Raw genomic sequence first — 21,241 nt, forward strand, 5'->3', positions numbered from 1 at the left:
GAGTAGGTAATGTTCTCTCAGAGCTCCTGGGATACAGACCAGGCTTTTTTCAAACGCAGCCTCTGGGCTGGCGCCTGCAGTCTGGAAGTGGGAAGTGATAGTGTTTGCAATTTAGGTCTACTTTCAATATCTTGACAGATCTGGGGCTTAGGGATTTAGGGGAGGGTTCACCAAAATGGTTCCTTGGCTCAAAGCTGAGCAAAGCTGATACTAAGGATTGTTTCCATTGTGGTAGACAATAACTGAGCTTTCCAGAGAAATGATGCTAATACTAGCACAGACTCTTAGAGTTAGATACTACTTAAAGATTGGGGCAATTAGGGATATATTGCAGTAGTATTTGTATCATCTGGGTATTGTGCAGAACTGTATCAGGTTCCTCGCCTAGGTTAAGCATTTAGAGATCCTGTCTTTCTCTGTTAGAGAGTCAGGTTACCTTAATTACTATATTTCTAACTTCACTTGTTTCTACACCACTTATAATTCAATTTAATTAAAGTCAGAGCTAAGAAGAGACTTCCAGAGAAAGAAACTTGAATACTTCTAAGTACTTGAATACTTCTGGACTGTATTTCAGAGGAAGCAGTGAGCAGGTGTCAGGAAAAGAGAGATGAGTTCTGAGAATAAAAAAAAAGGAGAGCATTGGTCTGGAAGAGTAGTAGCCTACAGATGTGTTTGCTGATTCATTGGAAATTAAAAGCAGATAGAGCAGTTTGGGGAAAAAGTTCTGCAACACCAGGTCTGCCTCCATGTACAAACACTTAAGATATTGTTCCCCAGTTCAGGAAGGAGAGCTTTTTGGTGTTGTATGCCAGTCCTGTCTCATCCAGCCTAGAATTTAGTCTCTTGTGGGTAGACATCAGTCGTAAACAAATTGGAAAACTTAGACACTTTTCTTGGAAGGACGTGTAGGGGTTTTTTTGTTGTGTGGGTTTTTTTTCAATGCACCGCTGATTTCAAAGCTGTGTGGTTTGGGCAATAGCCCAGAATTCTTGGTTTTCTCTTCTCCTTGTTCATCTTATAAAGCATAAATACCATATTTCCTCTACAGGAAAATATATATACATGCTTTTTGTATCTGTGTGTATAGTACATCTGCATTTGTGTGGATGTGGAATTGTTAGTATTATTAGTTTTCAGGACCCAGGTATTGGATGCTGAATAAAGCAAAGCAGTGTTAGGGAAAAGGAGCTCAGCAATGGAAGGGAAACAAATCCTTGTTGTGGCAGTCGTGTCCTTGCCTCTCACTTCTGCCACTCCAGTGCCATGGACTGGCAAATCTCTTTCATGCTGTCCATTAACTGCTCTCAATTGTCACAAACTACAGATGGAAGAAAGCCATGGCAGGGAAAACCAAGTGCTGGTGGAGCTCTTGGCAGCTCAGGAGTAATTCTTTACCTTGTACATCTGCACTGGCCGTCCCCCCATGTGCTGTCAGGGGATGGTGAGGTCCCTCCTCTCTTTGGTGGTGACTCACAAGCCTTGGGCAGGAGTTGCTATGAGTAATGCTCCAGTAGCACACTTAGGAAAGAGACTCTGTACTCTGATGTCCTGGCCAAATTCTTTCCTGGAAAATTGGATGGGATGCATTTCCACTGCGATTCCAGATGCACAGAGTATTCCTTGCTCTTCACTGTCATGGACTAATGTCAGCTAGTCAACATTAAGGTGTGCTTTCTTGTCTGTGATCAGCTAAAGAATTCCGTGAATATATCAAATACAGTAATAATGTTCAGAGACAAGAACAAAAAAGAAGCTTGATTTGCTACTGCACAGCAATACTGTACTCAGGATCTTTTGATAAAGTTTATGTGCTGTATTTATTAGTTACTGAAAGCTAGTCTCACTCCTATCTGCAAAAGCAGCATTCTACAGGCTGCATATTGAAGTTCCCCAAAACATGTGGAAAAAAAGTGGGTTCTCATCTTTCCTGCAAAAGTAGTATTTACAGAAAAGCTCTATTTTCAAAAGAGGACCAATAACCACACAATTCATTGACTTTCAGCTGAGAACTGAAATGAAAAATACTATCTTTCCTTCTTTGACTGTGTTGTGTGCTCAGAGAGGGCTGGAGTTGGGCTTTGTCCAAATGGCAGTCAAGTGATCAGAAAGTGGGCTCGGTGAGTGATGGGCAGAGGGTGCCCGAGCAGGGTGTAGCGTAACGCACAAGTGCAATGCAAACACTCTCATCAAGCCCTTGCTCTGCAGTCAGACTTCAGATAACGTGTTGACAGCATCAGTCAAAGGAAAATAAAATTGCTGAGGGGCTGTGAAAGGCGCTCTCTGTTCCAGTAGAACAGTGCATATAACCTCTGCTTTCTGTGAGCGGTCGCAGTGACACGTGAGGGAAGGGATGCATGATAACAGCAACAGAAAATCCCAGCAGCTCTGCTTGCAGCAGTAATGATACTGAACAACAGTAGCTTACTACGGCTCATTGCTGGAGGGGTTTTACTTTAAAGGTTTTAGTTCAAATCCATCTCTTTCTCACGAGCAAGTTGCGCTGCCTGTTGGTTCAGGCAATTGTGTGCAGCAGAAGTTCTGGTTCAGCTGTAGAGTTGTGGGAACTTAGGAACTTACCCAAACATAAGTGTGTTGTAGGTTGCCTGAAGATCTGGAGAAACGATTATTTGTCGGTTCCAAAGTAACTGTGTTAGTGACCAGAATGGGTTTTTTTGAGTAGGAATGCTCCATATTTCTGTTACTTTGGTACAGCACCAAGGGGATATAGTAGAACTGTGGCTTTCAGAAACAACCCCAGTGTAAGTAATACTTTTATTTTCATTTTTTAAATTGTGCAGCTGCGCATTAAACAGACTTCTTCGAGGAACTCTGCTTATTTCAATGGGACAGCTTTGTAATTAGCTAACGCTTGTTAAGTAAGGGTCACAGCTTTGGACCTGATTTCTGTCCTTAAACTGCTCTGAGATCTTTGGAGGCTGCACATGAAATAACAGTGCTATGTGTAATTTACAGGGTGTTGTCAGTTGAAAGCTTCTCTGCATTTCATGTATCCAGCACCGTTCAGGCCAGCTGGCAGGCAGCTCAAGATAATGATGCCATGATAGGAAAGGTAGTCAGAAGTTGCCAAAACTATTAGACAGCACATCTGCCTGCTGGCTGCCAGGATCAGCTCTGAGCTTCCAGCACCAGTCTCTTGAGTAGAGATGGAAACACCTTCCAGTGTAGTCCATGTGTCACAGCTCTTCAGAGACACAAACAATGGTTTCAGGTGGCATCAGGGTATTTCCACTGTTTTTCATCTTGTTCAGGTTAGTACCCCTAGTAACAGCAGAAATACATGCTAGATGCACCAAAAGTGATCAAGACTGTGGCAAACCCAAAATACAGATCTTTTTCTTAAGGGCATTTCCTTCAAAACATTTTGATATTTTGATGTCTTCTGCTTGGCGATTGGCTCTGAGAGCAAAGCAAGTGTAAGGCACTGAATGAGAGCTGGTTTTCATAGAGAAAAATAACTGTTTTCTGCTTTTATGCTGATAATATAAGTTCTCAGCACTGGCTGTTAGAATAATACTGCTGGCAGAGGGAGAGACATGGAGAGACAAGAGGGATCATGTTTCATGGGCCATAAACTGGGGCACACTATAATAATCCTCTCAGATATGGTCAACTGAATATGAATCCGTGTAATCTTGAACACACTCTACATGAACTCAGAATTAATCATCAGAAAAAATGAACCCATGAACACAGAGCTAGATGTCAGGAGGAATATTTTGTTCTCATGGTGAAATACTCAAGACCAGCTCGTGGCATTGTCCTACAAAGAGCATCATAAAATCTAACCCAAAAGATGTCTTTATGAATTATTTGCTGGGAGCCTGACTGTCCCTTGTTCGGTATATTAACATGCCATGTGGCATTTCTTTTCCAAACAGATTAGGAAGTGCAAAGTCTGTCATTAAAAAAAGCTCAGCTGGAAACCAGTGATGTTTTTCCCCCCTATAGAAGCCTTATTCCTTCTAAGACTGATATTTAGTAATCCTTTGAATTCATACTTCAAACAACTTGAAAGGTGAGCTTTGGTTCTAATACTGACAAGTCTGTGAGTCTGATGTCTCCAAGTCTGGAAAAAAGAGGTGTCTGCTACTCTAGTGGGGCTCCTCACCCTAGACGTGGAGTCAGTGACGAGTGTTGTGGTGGTGGTGGGAAAGACAGAGATTGCAGTATCCTGAAGTTTATTCTAAAGTTCAGTCATCACCAAATATATCAACATATAGACATAAAGGGAGAAATGTGTCCTTCTGGGAGGAAAACAGATTATGCTTCTTGTAAGGATGGAGCAGTAGGGGCACAAACCAGTTACTTTGCAAGGAATCCAAGTGAGTGTTTCTTGAGAGAAGGAGTCCCAGTATCTCATCCACAAAGAAAGCATTATCAATAGAATTTTGATTTCTGGTTTTTTTTTTCCCCAAAAAATACGAGAAACTGTGGAACATAATTGTAGGATTCCCTAACCCTTGGTTCATTGTGACTTCGAATGTCTGGGGCCACTGTGCAGATCTCTAATCATCATCTGTATGATAATGGGTGGGTGATGTACAGAGTTGTCATCCTTCTGGAGCCCCTGATGTACCTCAGAAAGGAATGAGAGACAGAGGGGAGAGCAAGACTTAATGTGCCTTGGGAATTCATGACAGATCTTGAATCTCTCAAGGAATGTTTTTCTTGTTTCACTCCATTGGGAATTGTCTCTGACATAGTCAAAAGCATGTTTAGAATGAGTCCCTTTCATTTTGTTGGCCTCTCTATTGCTCTTGTCACTGACCCAAAGCCTTTTGATTTTTTTTTCTTTTGACATTCTTGAGCTAATTGGCCTCAGTGGAAAAGTGGTTTGTTTCCTGCACAAACTTGGCTGTGACAAAAAGTGTGGAAATTGGGAGAAATTTGGGATAGGCCAGGGTCAAAGAGCTTATATAATATCCCAGAATAGTCACCCAAAATACAGTGTGAGAGCATCATAGGTGGAGTTCAGTTGAATGAAAAGTTCTGAAAGATCTGGGCACAAAAATGCCAATAGGGCCAGCAATGAATTTCTTACTTCAGTCAGAATTATCTCAGTTTCATCCACTAAAAGGAGCAGATAATTATTTAACTGGGTCATTATGGGCTGAATTCCTTCAAGAACACACACTTTTGCCACAAGAGGCAAATGGCTACTCTTTAGGCAAGAGGATCTTGTCTGCTGTTCACATTCTTCTCACCTGTAACTGTGTGTGCCCAGTGCTCTGGAGCTCTGCTGTCTACAAACCAGCTGGAAATAAGGACCCCACATTGCACAGGATATGCCTTCTAGGCATTTTTCTTTTAATTCAATGAGCTTCTGATCAGGTTGCACAAGTAGAAACTTTGAAGCGTTGTAAATGAAAGTAAAGAGACTGGACAGGTTTGCCACCCCAGAAGCAAATTGAGCGCTGTGAGTTGAAGACAGAAGGAAGCACAGTTTCTTCATGTGCTTTTCTGTAGCTTAAATCTCTGATCAGCTCCCTTGGATTCAATGGGAGTCTTGTTAGTGACTTTAAGAGAAGTACCTGGGGCTCAACAGAGTGGTATTATGGCTCTGAACCTCTTGTCTGTGGGTATTATTTTAACAGCCAGGGAAAGTCCCACCACCATTTTCAGGCTCTAAGGTACTGCAAGTAGATCTCAAGAAAAAGAGAGATGCCCAGGACCAGGAATTCATCCATATTAACAAGACCTGGACTCAGTCTAGAGCAGTGGAAATGATTTATGTCTTGTTTTGTTGGCTGAACCAGATATTTGAAGGAAAAGTTATATTGGGTCAATGCTCAACAAAAACGTTTTCATTTTCTCACCAAAACAAAAGCCTGGCAGAAAATTCAGCCTCTGCAAAGTGTTTAATTTAATGTCCGTGTTTGTGTTCTTTTTGAAATTAAATGTATGAATATTCCATTTCAGTAAATTATTGCTGCGTGCTTTGAAATAAAACTGTGATTAAAAAAAAAATTAGTTTCTTTTGGAAACAGCAAAGGACAGTATTCCAGTACTCCTAAATTCCTCATCAGTATTCCTAATGTAATTTAGGAACTATTTTGGCTATCAAAAAAAAAGATTTTTTTTTTTGGCAGATGAACTACTGAGTCTAGACCATCCCCACCCCGTGTACAGCTAGATACCAGCTCCATCGTGAACTCTCTTTAGTCCTGAGACCCACTGATTTATCTGTAGAGCTGGTACTTAATACACAGAATACACAGACACTCAGCTTGAGGGCATAGCCAACAGCGATGAGGGAAAGAAAAGATGGGAATGTCCAATTTGTCCTTATGGAAGCTTTCCTTTTCCAAAAGTAAAGTGTTAGTTGGGGAGGGATTATTTGTCTTTTGTATCTATTTATCTAGATTTATTTCTATCTTTTTTGCCCCAATAAAAATTCAGTAATTCGTCTCCCTCTGGGTGATTTCTTCATGACTATAATCTTTGGGCCGGTTGCAGTGATGGCTTAAATCAGTGTGACTCAGTTAACCCTATTTAGCTTCTAACCCATAAAGCCTCAAAACACAAGATCCCTGACTTATCTCAAGCAAATGACTGCTTCCCTGGAGCTGGCTGAGGCTGCTGGTGTTATTAAAGTTAAGCAGTCTCTGTGTTCTGCAGTGTTCAAGTTTAAACAGTAAGGTGATGACACTTCTCCTTTGCTTTTGTAATTTCTTGGAGTTGTTCTCCTTCCCTTCGGTATGTGTGGTTTAAAAGCAGTCCATCATGTTGCAGACTCTATAAACTGTGGGTTGCTTAATTTGTGTGATTCATAACACAGGGAAAAAAAAGAGCCATCATCATTCTTGGTATTACATCCAGCTCTGTTACCCAGAGCATTGACCTTGACCAGCTAATGATAGGTATTTAATATATGTGTGTGTCTGTATATATAGATATAAATATTCATTATGTGAGGTCTGAGATCGTAAGGGAGTGCTGGCAGTGCCAAGTTTTGTTCGATGGTTCAGGCCTCCAGCTGTGCCAAACTCTGGGTTCCCTTAATGTACCATTAAAAAAACCCCCAGGCTTTGCTTGAATGTCATCCAGCTTTATTAAGAGAAAGATCAAGCGTAATCTTATTAAGCTTGTCACTCACAAACCATAAGGGTGTAGCCTTGGTGTGTCTGTTTGGTCCACATGTGCGAACAATTTTGCCTCGTGATACTCAAACAGGGGCTGTTATTCTTTAATGAGGGCCGTGAATAACAGAGCTGCAAATTGCAAGCTTGGTGATGTGCTCACACGCTCGTGTGTTAACAGAAAGGGGTGAAGGTGGGGATTGTTTGTTTGGATTTTGACATGTTCCTCAAGCATGCCCGAACCCACACAACCACAATGTTTTTCAAAAGCTGTTGTGTATATTTTGAGGTTTCTGAACTTCCATAATAACTTAGTCAGCTTTTGAATGTGACCATGTGTCAGAGTGGACAGCTGTATCAGGAAAACTTCACAGGAGCACTGAATCTCCCTCTTTTTGGTTTCACTAGAAATCTGCTCCCTGAGCCAATATTATGAGGGGATGTTCAGATAAATTGTGCTTGCCTTCATTGTTGCTCCTTTTCCCCAGTGTTAACAGCTGGGCAGCAGGAGATAACAGTGGAAACCACTACTGTTTACACCAGTGTAAAACCAGAGTACTGCAGTGGGGACTCAAATCAAATATTTCTGCTTGTTCAAAACATGGATGTATATAGAAATTCTGTGTATTTATATAGAAAAAAACCCTAAATTGAAACTGGTCAGGATGTTTGGCTGTGTGGCTGAGAATAGATCTGTGTGGGTGAAACTCACAAAAATAACTAGTAATGAGTGGAATGTAGAGACACATTTGATAGTCTAATAGGGAATAAGTTTGTAATAAGAAGAACTTCTCTACAGACATAGCATATATGAGTTAGTACTTGAGAATACTACAGCTTTCCAAGACTTTTAGTCAATTAAATTTGAAGTTTATGAGCAAGATATCCTTTGTCCATGGGGATGTGGGGGTTTGATACGAGTGTTTGCATGCCCAGAGTAGCTCACAAATACAAGCATTTGTAGGATGAAACTCATCTTTGCTGGGTTGGGGTAGGTATTCATACAGCACCTTTGCAGCTGAGAATCTTTAACTACTGCAGGACTATGTTCTGTTCTTACCCCACTACACAGATGGTCTCTCTGACAGATAAGATTTACTGACCCTTCTGGTAGAGCATTTGCCATTGCTAGCTGGAAGCTCCCCATGCTTCCAGCACAGTACCTTTAGCCAAAGGACTGTCTGTCCTTCACAAAGCATTTCCTTCTTCAGTATTGCTTTTAAAGAAAGAAAAAGTAACTAAGAATATATACGGCCGTAGAATCTCCTAATGCTGTCAGTGTCCTCTGGAGGTCCTTATTCTAGTTTATACCAACATCCTTAGTGTCAAAGCTGATCTTGATCCATTGTGCCCAGGCAGAGCTGATCCTGGTTTATTACATTTAAATGCACTAAAATGGGTACTTTCTAGCCCAGTTTTCTATTATTCCACATCTTTGGCATGCCTTGCATTTCCAAGGAGACAGAGCTCCAGATGTAGGTGCTCCAGATCTCTTCCAACACCACATGTATCTCAGGGTCTTGTAATACCATATTCAGCAGCTTCACAAATATCTGTAGTGTGTTTCTGCCTTCCTTTTCTCCTCAGAGGCAAGTATTTGGTAGTGCGATCTCCCCTGGTTTGGGGGTTTGCTTCCCAAAGTCAGGACAGGCATGAATCAAGCAGCAAGCCTTGGGTTTGGAATGTAAGATGAGAAACAAGTCCGAGTTTACACCTCCTGGAATGCCACAGAAGCAGCATCTGACCCCAGTCTGAGAGTGTTTTGTGGACTCTTGGGGCTTACATCTCCTGCTTTCCCTTTGTGGGAAGGACCTCAGCCTAGGCCCTCCTTGAAAGAGCCCCTTGCCTGCACTGGCAAGGCTCATTATGGGGCTGCAAAGGAATCCTTAGCTGAATTATAAGGCTGAGGATGATCTTTTAGGGCAGGTTTCAGCTGTGTGGTTGAATGAGTTTGGAGATGCCTGGTGTAGCTTGTGAGGTGGCAAATAATTGAGGTAGCAGAGAGCAGTTTTCGATGGAGCAATTTGCTCAAGCCTTGTGAGTCATGCCTCTGCGCCAGGCTGCCTTGAGAGCAGCACCAGCTCAAACCACAGAGCAGCACTATGTGTAATTGCCTTTAATCCATGATCAAGGACAGGCTTGGAACCGTGCCTGCTGTGGTGTGCCCCTCTGCATGGCAAAAGAGAAAGGGTCGAGTCCAAACTGGGGACCAGGTCGTATCTGTTGTGCTCAGCAGGGACATGTCTCGGCAAACACAGAGGACATCCAACAATAGGAAGGGACACACACCTGGGCACAGGTGAATCAGGGTCCATCAGCTCCCTGGAGGACTTGCCCTCAGCTGCTGATGAAAACCATCAAGGGTGTCCTGCCTCCAGGTGTCACACTGGCTGGGCAGCCTCCAGATGCTACCAACACTGCGCTGATTAATCTGGAAGAAAAAGCCATTTCCAGGTTGGAGTGACACTCACCTTATTCACAGCCTCATTTGTGAACTTTCAGCTGTGTTTTTCTGCAACAACAGTGACATCCAGTGGCCAGCTGGATTTTTCTGGGAAAAGAACGAGCTGCAGTCAGTCTTAACAATGTCAAGTTTTTTATAGATAAAAAATATCCTGCCTAAGGAGGCTCAGTTTTGGTTTCCTTGAGCAGTTTTCTTTTTTAAAAAGTCTGGTGAAATGGTTTCTGTTTTTCTATGTCCATGGGGTAGAAAGCATCAGTACTCTCTGCTCCATCAAGGAGTTTGTCCTGTGTCGATAAACTCCAGGGGGCTGGCAATTTGCTGAGGAATCACTCTGTTTTGTGCTAAGGCATCACCACATTTTTCGCTTATGAGACATCCACAATCCAAATAAACCACCAGGAAGGGGCTCCTGGAATAGATGAAGAAAGCAGTGCAGTCTGTAGAATAATTGACTGAGAGGTCAAAACCAGAAAGAACAAGCAAGGATCAGTGTCCTGCCAACTGGGAGCTTTGATTTGTGGTTTTCAAACTGCTTTTCAAACAGAAAATGACAGCTCATCTTGCAGTCTTTTGAAGTCATTTCACAGATTCGACAGACATTGCCCCCAAATAACTTTCCTGGAAGGGTTTGATCTCACACTAGAGCAGAATAAAGTTCTGTTTAATTCAGTTTAGAGCTGTCTTGTGCAAACTAGGGGAACTGGGGAAGCAGGTTGAAAGCAAACACAATGAAGTGCAGTTTCACACCAGTCTTGATTACATTGTGGACACAGTATATTGTAGGGGTCAAATGTATCCATGAGGCCAAAAAAGGACAGACTCAAGAGTCCAGCTCACTACTGAGCCTGCAGACAGACCATGGCCCTCATCCCTGTTTATTTCCTGTATAAAGCCATTTAGTGCATCCTTATCACCTGCCAGAAGCCTTTGTCAAAGTCAAGCAAAGGTGCTGCATTTCATAATACTGGCTGTGTGCTGAAAATAGCTGAGGTCCCACATGGTCTGGTCCTTGCTGGGCCTCAGAGATGCCTCCACAAGTTCAGTGATATACTCTGCTTGCAGAAAGCTGTCTTCCTGACTGAGGAGCTTTTTAAGGCTGAAGCTGCCCTGAAGCTGTCCTACTCCACCAAGTGCTTGAGGTGTTTCAGTGCTATGTTCACAGTTACCTCCTTTGCAAAGAAGGCAAGAGGTAGGGAATCTGGTTTCTCCCCCCTACCCCGACCTGTGCCTGGCTTTGGCAAGCAGTTCCACGTGCATTTCAGACTGTTTGGGGATGGCTCAAGGGATTTGTGATGGGATATGAAACACTTCTCTCAGAGGCTGCTTGCCCTGCACTGGCTGTCCAGGGCCCAGCAGTAGCTTCTGTGGAAGGAGCTGATAAATGTGGTTCAGGTGGGAGAGGGTTGTCTACTTCAGCAAGGCTGTACATGCACTAATAAGGCACCTTGGGTGCAAAAAGAGGCTGCATTTCCTCACCAGTTTCCTCATTGCTTGAGGCATTGGTGACAGCTGGCAAAGAATGTTAAGACAGTGCATTTCACACCAGACTGTCTGCACTTGGGGGATCTGATGGTCCCAGAGATGCCTCCAGCACCCTGGGAAGACTCTTAAAGATGCTGAGTTTTCTCTAGATTTTCCTCAGAGTCATTTCCTTCTCTTCTGCTGCAGTGTTAGGGATGGTGAAGTTCCAAGATTTTGTACATTGACCCTGTCCATTTGAGAGGATCCCATGAGGGACACAGAGACAAGTTCCCTGTCACACAGCTGCCTGACTGGCACACACCTTCAGTCACACCCTTGTGTAGAAAGGAATATTCCCAACAAAATGTAGTTCAGTGAGGAGCATGCACATTAAAAAAATAACAAAAACAATGAAAAAATAAAATCACATCTAGTCATGGCATTCTGCTAGAGGGGAAAATGCCAATAACCATTCTCCATGCAGTATCTCAGACTGAGTAAGCCCTGTCTTTACTCGCAGTAAAACCTGGGGACAAAGTCAATCAAACTTCTGTTTCAGCCCTACCCACATAATTTTCCTCCTCCATATTTTTTGCCCTGGTAAGTTGATGCAGCTTATACCAGCAAACACAACCAATACATTTTACAGAATAAACACTTGAAATATTCAGGCTTTGTTGTTTGACTCTCAAGGGATCCTATGTTTTCTTTAAGAATATATGCTGAAATTGTCATCCTGTGTTGAACCTTCACTCTGTGGAAAACTGCTCTAATGCCACATAAGTGAAGCAAGAATATGAAATAGCCCAAATGGCTCTATAATCTGCCAACGCCCTGATCAACACAGCTCCCTGTCCTGTGCAAACTCTGGCATGACAAGAAAGGTAGGGGACAGGGCAGAAAAAGGAAGAAGGATGGGCTGTGTGCTGTGTTCAGGAGCTTCTGGGCAGTAACAGGGTGGCTTGGTGGGTCACCATGCTATGTCTGATAGACACCAAGGCTAAAGGAGCTCCTTAAGCTCACATGGAAAGAGACTTGGACAGAGGGCTCATGTTCTTCCCAAACCTAGTGTTTGAGATGTTGGAATGTATTGCTCTGTGGAGGTGCCATCCTCTCCAGTGAGACTCACTAGCACAGACCAGTCACTTCATTTGGAAATGTCTGAGGCAGATACAAACTGACACAGAGGCCAGAGAGGAGATTCTTAGGAGGTGATCTCACTTTAGCTCTTGCTTATGTTGTTTTTCTGAACCCAAGTGAAACAGCTGGTTTAGACTTGGAAGAAAATGGAGCTTTTTTTTCCTCCTCAAAAAAATAATTTTATTGTTTACCACATATGTTTAGGGCAAGTCTGCTAGGGAAAGTGCTCCAAGGCTTCGAAGACAGCAGAGAACCAAGTTAGTGAGCTCACATTATGGCCCTGCACTGAAACTGGAACGAGAGGGCTGTACCAGCAAGGAGCCAGCTCCAAACTGGTAAACTCTGTCCTTCTGTCAAATGCTGAGCCTGTTGAGGAGTGTGCATTGCACTCCAGGGTGCTTCTGGAGAAGGATTTCCATGGTGTGACATGTGAGTTCCTCAACAATAGCTCCATACCCTTAACAGAAGGGCTGCTCAGAAAGAAGATCAGAAATGGAGAGACATTGGGGGAGTTTATTATACTTGGGGGCAGCACGGAAATAGAAGTCTGTGGGAATCTGTCTGTCTTTCAGATTGAGATGCTCCAAGTATAGAATTGCACTGCAGATCTCCGAGACGCCCCAGGGAGGCACAAATCTGTGCTCTATTAGCTTGGCGTCAATCTGGAATAACCCCCACAACTTTTGGCCCCTCATCTCTCCATTCTCCCTCTGGCTACGGTGTGGCCTTTCTCCAGAGCTTGTTCTCTAAGTGCACTCGGGTGAGAGGGGAGAGAGGTGATTACATGCAAGAAAAGCATGAAGGGAGCCATGGGAGGATTGCTGGACGTTGGAAATGCTGCACGCTTTGGCTTCTTATGTGTTATTGCTCTGATTCCCGTGACTGTCCAAAAGTGGCTATGAGTCAGTTCCTCACAACTGCATAGAATAACAACATCAAACAAGAGGGAAAATGATTTCTCCATCTGCTTGGAGAACGGGTGGCATGATGTAAGGAGTCTATGATGAAAGCCTGCTTTACAGGACCATTGCACGTGGCTTGTGCAAAGTATTTTTTAAGGCATGCTTTGGGCTTAGATACTCCTGCCAAATAGGGGAAGAGGAAAGCTCATTCCCTGCATCTCCAGCTCTCCTTCACAGCTTTTTGCATTATGCTGCAATTTCCAAGTGCAAAACCATGTCCTGAAGCAGAGCAAAAGCCAGCAACCTGGGGTGACAGACATTTCTGGAAGGTGGCCCTTTTGATAGTCCGTTTCTCTGTGGAAAGCCCACATAGCTCTTGTTTCAAACCTGAACACCAGCCTCTAGGAAGTTTTCATTACATCTAGTCTGGTGTGGTAGGGCTGCATGTCTCATCCTGTAGCATGGTATGGCTCACATTTCATACTAATTGGGGTAGGCTGGGTTCCTTCAAGCCATATCCAGAAAATTCCTTCCCCTGTTGGATCTCCACAAGCATGAGTTTTGTTCACATTATCAGTGAAATTTAAAATCCAAATATTCAGGCTGTCTTAACATCATGCTTATTCCTACGTGCAGATCATGCACCTAATCCATTACCTGGTATCATTCCTTGATAAAACACTTCACATCAGAGGGTTACTCAGACTGGGGGAATCTTTCAGTTACATCTAGATCCAACTTGCATAAGCAAGATCTGCACAAATCAAGCATTGGCTCCTTGTCAAAGTGCATTCAAGATACTTTTTCAAGACCATCCTTACCACTAGAGTGAGATTCAAGGAAGTGGTTCAAGAACAAATAGGAGCAATTGTCTGGCAGTGAGGGTCATCATGAGGAAGGCTGAAGAGCCTCCAGTTTTTGAAGCATGTTATTCATTAGCAAAGAAATATGCTGGACAAGGAGTGAAAGGGAATTAAAAATTGGGAGGGTTTATCCACAACACTGATTCCCCACCATGGGTCTCTGGAACATGTGTCATTTCCAAAGAGAGTACTGTGGGATGGCATGTGGTTCCCAGTAAATTCCTGCTGTTACCCAGAGACCTCTGGGTCAGACTGGAATGCTATAGTGGAGAAATCATCAAAATCAAATAAAAGTCATTGCCTGGAGTGTTTGCTTACAGCCTCATCTTGACAAGTTCATCTTTAAGTTCCCAAAATACTGTGCTTTGACCATTGTAGATTAAGAGGAATGGAGATCAGTTTTAGAGGCAGCGGGCAAAGGGACCACAAAGTATTTACCCCGACTGTGAAGAGACAACTCTCAGCCCTTTGCCTTTTTCCCTACACTAATTCTTGTGAAGCCTTCCTACCATAAACACTGTGGTGCTGCCAAGGGGCTTGAGAATCAGCATCGAGGGAGAAGGAGGAATAGAGGCTGCCGCCTCCTGATTGCAGAGCAGCCCAAGGTCTAAATGGCAACAAAACGTTATACATAATGTCTGATTCACTGTGTGGAGAATGTAAAGAATTGAGACCTCCCGACACAGTTTACATTGGCCCTTTTTATGACTAATTGTGCAGAAAATAGCTCTGCTTGTAGTGTGCATGGAAACAGTTCAGATTTCTGCTGTGTGTCAGCTAATGGCTAGCAAGGCTTTTTTAGTACAACTTCAAAGGCTCTGGCAATGGAGGTCCTTTGTGAGGGAATTATCTCCTGCTCCTTTGTACCCCGTTATCCTTCTAAGCCACGGAACAAAGAATTGGGAAAAGAATAGACAAAGTAATTTGTAGTAGATCTCTAAACCTAGATAAAGTACATAACATTTGCTTAAAAACATTTTTTCTGCTTCTGTCATCAAAAACGTGGCTATAATTTTTCTGTGTAGGAGCACCCAAGTTCATCTAACTTTTGAGGGATGCAACCTGATGCTTAGGTTATTGATGAGGGTCACTAGGATGTCTGAAATGGAAAAGGAGAGCTTTAGTTTATGTGGTCAATTAGAAAATACATGGCTGTCAAGAGAAGTGTCTTTCTCTCTGCCTCAGGATATTCCACTTAGAAAGGAAGAAAGTGCATTCTTTCAGCAGTGTGTTTGTGCATGGACGTGCTTTAAGGAAACCACGTATATTTCACGTATTTTTTACATGTTTTTTAGTAAAAAACAAAACCCTAATTGATGGTTTATTCTTTCTTTCTTCCAGTGAAAAATGAAACCTTGGGGAGATAAGGACACACTTTACATGGATCTGCTTTCTGCAGTCCAAAGCACAGCTCTTAATTAAAAATAAAAGAGCAAACCAGGAGTGGAGGATCTTTGATTAATGTTAGCAGCCATGCTGTATAATGTGTTCCTCCACTGTCTCCAGGTCCTTGTCTCAAAAAAAACAAGATGTGAGTGAAAGGAGGATAATCTTGACCTCATCAAATTTAGTAAGAAACCCCGTCTTAAGTGCAGCAGCCACACTGACCACTCTACTGTGTTTGTGTTTGTGTTTAAACTTCAGAATTACTGTAGCACTGGGTCTTGTCCTCAAGCAAATCCCATAAATATCTCCTTATCCTTAGCGGGTGGAAGAATTGCATCCACACCTGGGCATTTTTAATCTTAAACTGTTAGGGGTGGCTGCTCTGCATATCTCCCTGCCCAAGTACAGACTTTCTCTTCAGGTCCCTATGTAGAAAATCTTTTATGTCTGCTTTCTCTCCTTTTCCACTTCCATGGATTTCCCAAGGCAGCTGATGTTCTGACCTCTTGGATCCAGTTTTCATCAGCTGTCAAGATAAATTTGGTTAATACTGCAGGAATGGTTTATTCAGGTTTAGACTGAAGAGGGAATAGTGATGGAAATGCAAGATCATTCCCTTGCCTCTCTAACCTGTCTGATATATCTCTAGATGCACTAAATTTTCAGCAGTTATACTTTCTTGAGGTTTTTCCCAGACCAGGAAAGAAATTTTTAAAATATTTAAGCAGAAGCATACATGCACATACACACATATATACAAAGCTCATTAATTTCATATCTATGAATAAAAAGTAAGTCCAGTGATGTTATAAAGAATATGACAGTTACTGCATACTCTCTTTGCACATATGAGCAGCCAGAGGCAGCAAGTTGATGTTTTTCACTGATGCTGAGCTTAATTATCTCTGATTTTGTTTTCATCACATAGGCTGTCAAAGTATTCTGTTGTTGTTAATATTTAACAAGTGAGTCCTTATCTCAAGTTGTGTGCCACTAGGGAGAGTTAGTTTATGTAAGATATTTCTCACATAGAAGATTTTCCTGGATTTTAAAACTGGAAAGGATAATTATTGTGGACTTCACAGCAGGAGGCAGGCCAAGACAATTCTTCCAGGAATTCTTTAACCTTTCGTGTTTCACGTTACCTACACTGGACCTCTCCAGTGCCACCTTTCTCCTTAAACCTTCCTCTTCCACATCTCTGATCCTGAGGAACTCCATGGGATCGCATGGATCACTGTTGGGAAATGTCTGTGTTAGGTGGGAAAGACTGCTGGTCTAAGCATGCATAATTTCATATTTTCAGTCACTAAAGTGGAACATGATTTCAGGTTGCTTGTGGCATAAGTTGGCCACAACAGCATTACCATGATGTAAAATGAACAGGTGGATACAAAAACAACCTTAATATGTGAATTCTGACTGGACAGAGAAGTTAAGACAAATAGAAGTCAGAAATCTTCAGTCAGGTGCAGAGGATGCATTTACAGGGCAAGCTGTTGATGAGATGGGTGATAACTTACCCAGATGTACGTGGGATAATACAAACAGGTAAATTTTAAGCAGTCTAAAGGTTAAGTTTTGCAAAGACTTGCTCATGGCATTTCCTAGCAGTTGTTAAAGTTTCAGGCTCTGTTGATGTATGTGGAATAGAGAATTATTTGAGGGCCAACTCAAAGTTTGATTTTGGTTTTGATTTTTTTATTTCTTTTTATTTCTATTCTCTTGGTTGAACTGGAGCATTGAAAATATTTTAGTATGTGTTGGATTGTGGACATACAATGAAATAACTATGATGTTTGCATGGATATTTGTAATTAAGATTTTAATTTATTTGGGAATCTGAAGTTGAGGGGTTTTTCATGGAAGCTGGCATTCCTTCCAGTTAGGAAAGGCAAAATTAGAAGAACAAACCCTGTTGCCATGCTGCCCAGCAGATCACCAGTCCCAGCAGCTGGCAGCTTTCAGCATGGTATCCGTACAGAGGGCAGGAATGGGAGGTCCAGGAAGTGTCATCTTCTGGTCTTCATCCATCACTTGAAGGCTCTGCTGAGGAGCTGACATTGTTGACAGCCCTACCATTGTGTGGATGAGGAGTCAGAGCTTTTGCATAGTTACTTTTTTCCATGAGTTTAAAAGAGTTAAAATTGGTTTCTCCTGTGCTGTCATCTTGTCAAAGATTTGCTGGATTCAGGACAATTATTTACATTAAGAAATCTTTTGGCATTTAAGACTCTGGCTCAGAGAAAATAAAGTGGACTCGGAAACGTCTCGGACTCTGATACCTTTGACTGGTTCCTCAGTGTCACTTTGCCAGTGACAGAATGGGGACCTTTGTTTGCCTTGGCCACTGCATAAAAAAACAGGATATGATCAAATCCAGTTAATCATTCACAAATGTCTCATTTCTTGAATCTCTGAGGGTGTATAACACATTTTTGGGACTGTTCTTTGCTGCTTTGGCTTTTGTTATAAGTAAGTTAGAAAGGGGAAAATCAAATTTTGAGTTTTCTTAAAAGGAAGTGGAGGAATCCTGGAACACACTAGGGCTCTGCAAATGTACATTTAATCATTTAAAGAAATGTCTTTTGGCTAAAAGCTCTTACCAGTGCTTGCAAGTTGCACTCAAAGCCATACAGCTACATCGTTCCAACAACTGAGGCGAGTTAGCGCCCTTGTTGGCAGTGAGAGCAGAGGGGTGCAGGCTGAGCAAATCCTGGGGACTGAATGCTCTGAAATTCATCAGGACTTTGTGCAGGGTGGGCAAAGAATCCCAGAGGTGACTCTGCTGGTGGCTGCACCAGATCCTTGCACAGCGGTGTCCTTGGAGGGGGGCTCAGGCACTTCTTGCCTGCCATAGTTTTTTCAGTGCAATTTGGCTCTGCTGTGGAGCCAGGCAGTCAGAAACATCTCCTGCAAACACTTTCACTGTGCTTCAGGCAAGCACACGCTCTCCAAGCAGGAGCAGCAAACCGGAGGAGTAATTTCTTACACCCCACAGCATGGTGGAGCTCCCTCCTTTGAGATGCCAGAGGCACGTGGAGGCTTGGGCACATTTCTGGTGAACTGGTTTGTTCAGAGCTGGCAGTGAGGTGCAATGACCTGGCTGTAAATGAGGGTCACCCAGCCCTGCAGAGCTGGAAGTTAAAGGATATAACGGAGGAGGATTGTTCTCTTCTTCCTCCATGTCAGTCATGGCTGCAGTTGGAGACAGGTTACAGTGCTATGTGGATTTTAATAAATCTGTTTGTGGACTTTTTACTGCTTTTATATATCCAACCCATCCTGCAAACAGTGTGGGACTCTAAGAGTTGAAAGCTTTGGCTGGATTACACTCCCTTATTGAGTCTGTGCCCAAAGCCCTTTGAGGGCTCCCATTGACTCTGGTGGGATTTGGTTCAGGTTTCAAGTACATGGGACCCCCTTAAGTAAACTCTTTCAAGGCCTGTACACACTGCAATACTTATGGGCTCCTTGTTACTTCTGTGAATAGGAATGTGACCTTTACACTTCTAACAAAGAGCCCTGAATTACAGGACTAAATCTTTGTGTTTTGGGAGAGATAAGGTTACCATCCCAGCTCCTCCCAGCCCCACTGTGCAGGTGGCTGAATGGCTGATGAGGCAGTTCATGAATCACTATGGTTTCAGTCAGACAAGTGCTGAACATGCATTACAGCAGCCTGAGTCTCTTCATTAGCAGATGTCCATGAGCAGAGATGGTCAGGGTTGTTTGTAAGTTGTTCCATTTCAAGAGTCAAAGCCCTAGTAATATCCTTTTGCCACTGCAGGGTCATTCTGATCTCCATGTTGGAAATTTATTTAATTAGTAAACATCCTAACAATGGTCACAGTGGAAGGAAGGCAAGACTGGCAACCCATCTAGGTTTCTTATTATCCACCCAGTCCTTTGGCCATGTGAGGGGAGGGAGGGATAAATGAGACGGAAGAAAAAAGTGTTTTGGGCTGTATGCTGTCCCTCTGGTCTAGTTTTTGGTACCTTTGACTCCCAAAGCTGCTGTTCCAACAGGAGAAAATCAAGTGAGTGAGAGTGGTAGTTTGATTGACAGTGCTATTTTCTACCTGTATTTTAGGTCACTTCCTGGGTAACAACACTGTGATTGATGTACTGAGACAAGCAGGATTTGAAGTGGAGCACACCCCTCCTGGACAACCAATTGGAAAGTAAGCAGCTGCCCACAGATTATTAATCACTTTCTCTCCTTTTTTCTCTCCCTTTTTCTGTGACTAAGCAAGATTATTGCATTAGCATAGGAGGTGGGTGAGGAACCTCCCTTTCCCACCCAATTTCCAGACAAAAAGTGCATTGTAAAGCATCCATTGTGTGAGTTTGGAAATATATGGAGCCTGAATGGCTGGTGTTTTTGTGGGTTTTTCCACTTGGGGACATTATTTATATCACAGCTGCTTCATTATACCAGCTCAGAAGTGCCATGGTTTCTTTAAAGAAACATTTCATTCAGCTCATTTTCCCCCAGAGCTATTTTTCCTTTCACTCTCCGTGGGGTTTTTGTTGCTTCTCCATTGCAGACTTCTCTGTCAGGCTGCTGTTCTTCAGGTGGAATTTCAGTTTTTCCTGAAGGACCACATTTAATGTAGCAGATGCATCATTGAAAGTGTGTTGGGCAGGTAGAGAGCAATTCAGTATTCCCTGAGCTTCTCCTTATATCTGGTCAGGTAAAGCAGGCAAGAAGGACTGATCAGTAGGCTCTTGGCAATCTTCATTAGTTTAAAATAAAACATGGCACAAAATTGTCCTTAGCTGGGTGAAACAGACTTTATTCATCCTGTAGACTTTTCTTTTTCTTGGCCATTTAAGTGAGGTCTCTGTCTGAAGAAATCACAGACAATAAAACCATGAGGGCTGGTGAGAGACCATCTAGCTTTGCAAAATCAGCCTTTCCCCTACATTCTGCAGATAAAATTTGGCCAAGGCTACTCTGTCATAGGATTGTTATCCTCGTTAGGAGAAAGTGTTAGCAGCATGCTCCTGTCCCTGGTGGGCAGACATGACATGGTCCAAAACCGAGGTGAGTCTCAATGAGGAGGATTAATGGCAGAGGTAGTAGACCATGTCTGAAAAAGCTGTGTGTAATCTAGTTGGAAAATCTGGCTGATCTAACCTTGTTTGGGAAACATCCGCAGTGATTCATATAGAATATAATATGGCTCAACTGTACATAAGTGTTCTTTGACAGAGCATTTATCCAAAATGCTTCTTGGAATCTGTTTAGCAATAAAAGCATCGTCTTAAATAACAATGGGGGAAGGAGGAAGAAAAGGCTGTTAAACACCACCAGTAAGAGCATATATTCAGAGGAGATTTAAGAAGCACTTTGGCAGAGGGAGAAAAGTCAACATGGTGCAGGGAAGAGCTGGAAATTTTTTTCCTAAAACCAACCAAAAAAAAAAAAAAAAAAAAAAAGCAAAACAGAAAAACCAAGCAAACTACAGCAGGACAGCCAAGGTGTACCATTCGTAGGTTTCTGACAAAGAAACTTTCCACTCAGGGAAAGAGACACTTTCTTCAGCAATTTTCATTTAGTTGAAAGTATCATCTTCCCATGAAAAGTGTTTCAACTGGAAATTGTGAAACTATTAATTTATTGGCTGTTGCAAGCCCTTGAGAAGAACTAAAGATGCAGTAGAGTGAGAGAAGTCCAAGAATAGTCTCTGCTCTCTGGTGTTAGGCTATGTCTGTACATATCATCACAGACTTGAACTAAAGGATGGGGCAGGAAACTTGACTCAAAGCCAGTGCTTAATGTTGACTTATTTGCAGAGTGGGGCACCTCTATCTGCACATTCCCCTACCTTGGCAGCAGTGTCTCCTGTTCATGATGTCTTCCCTAAGATTCTCAATTCCTGGGGGAAATGCCCATGAAAGCAAGAGGGTTTGGAC

General features: G+C 42.7%; 1 protein-coding gene across 1 annotated transcript in view; it reads left to right on the forward strand.

Moving 5' to 3' along the window:
• The window catches only part of TRABD2B (TraB domain containing 2B), a 262,789-nt gene that overhangs the window by 202,305 nt on the left and 39,243 nt on the right, over positions 1-21,241 (forward strand). Inside the window, exon 5 of the mRNA XM_059853866.1 lies at positions 19,413-19,503. Coding sequence (XP_059709849.1) covers positions 19,413-19,503 — 91 coding nt within the window. The remainder of the gene's footprint in view (positions 1-19,412; positions 19,504-21,241) is intronic.

Source organism: Haemorhous mexicanus, chromosome 9 (genome assembly GCF_027477595.1).
Source record: "Haemorhous mexicanus isolate bHaeMex1 chromosome 9, bHaeMex1.pri, whole genome shotgun sequence".
NCBI lineage: Eukaryota > Metazoa > Chordata > Aves > Passeriformes > Fringillidae > Haemorhous > Haemorhous mexicanus.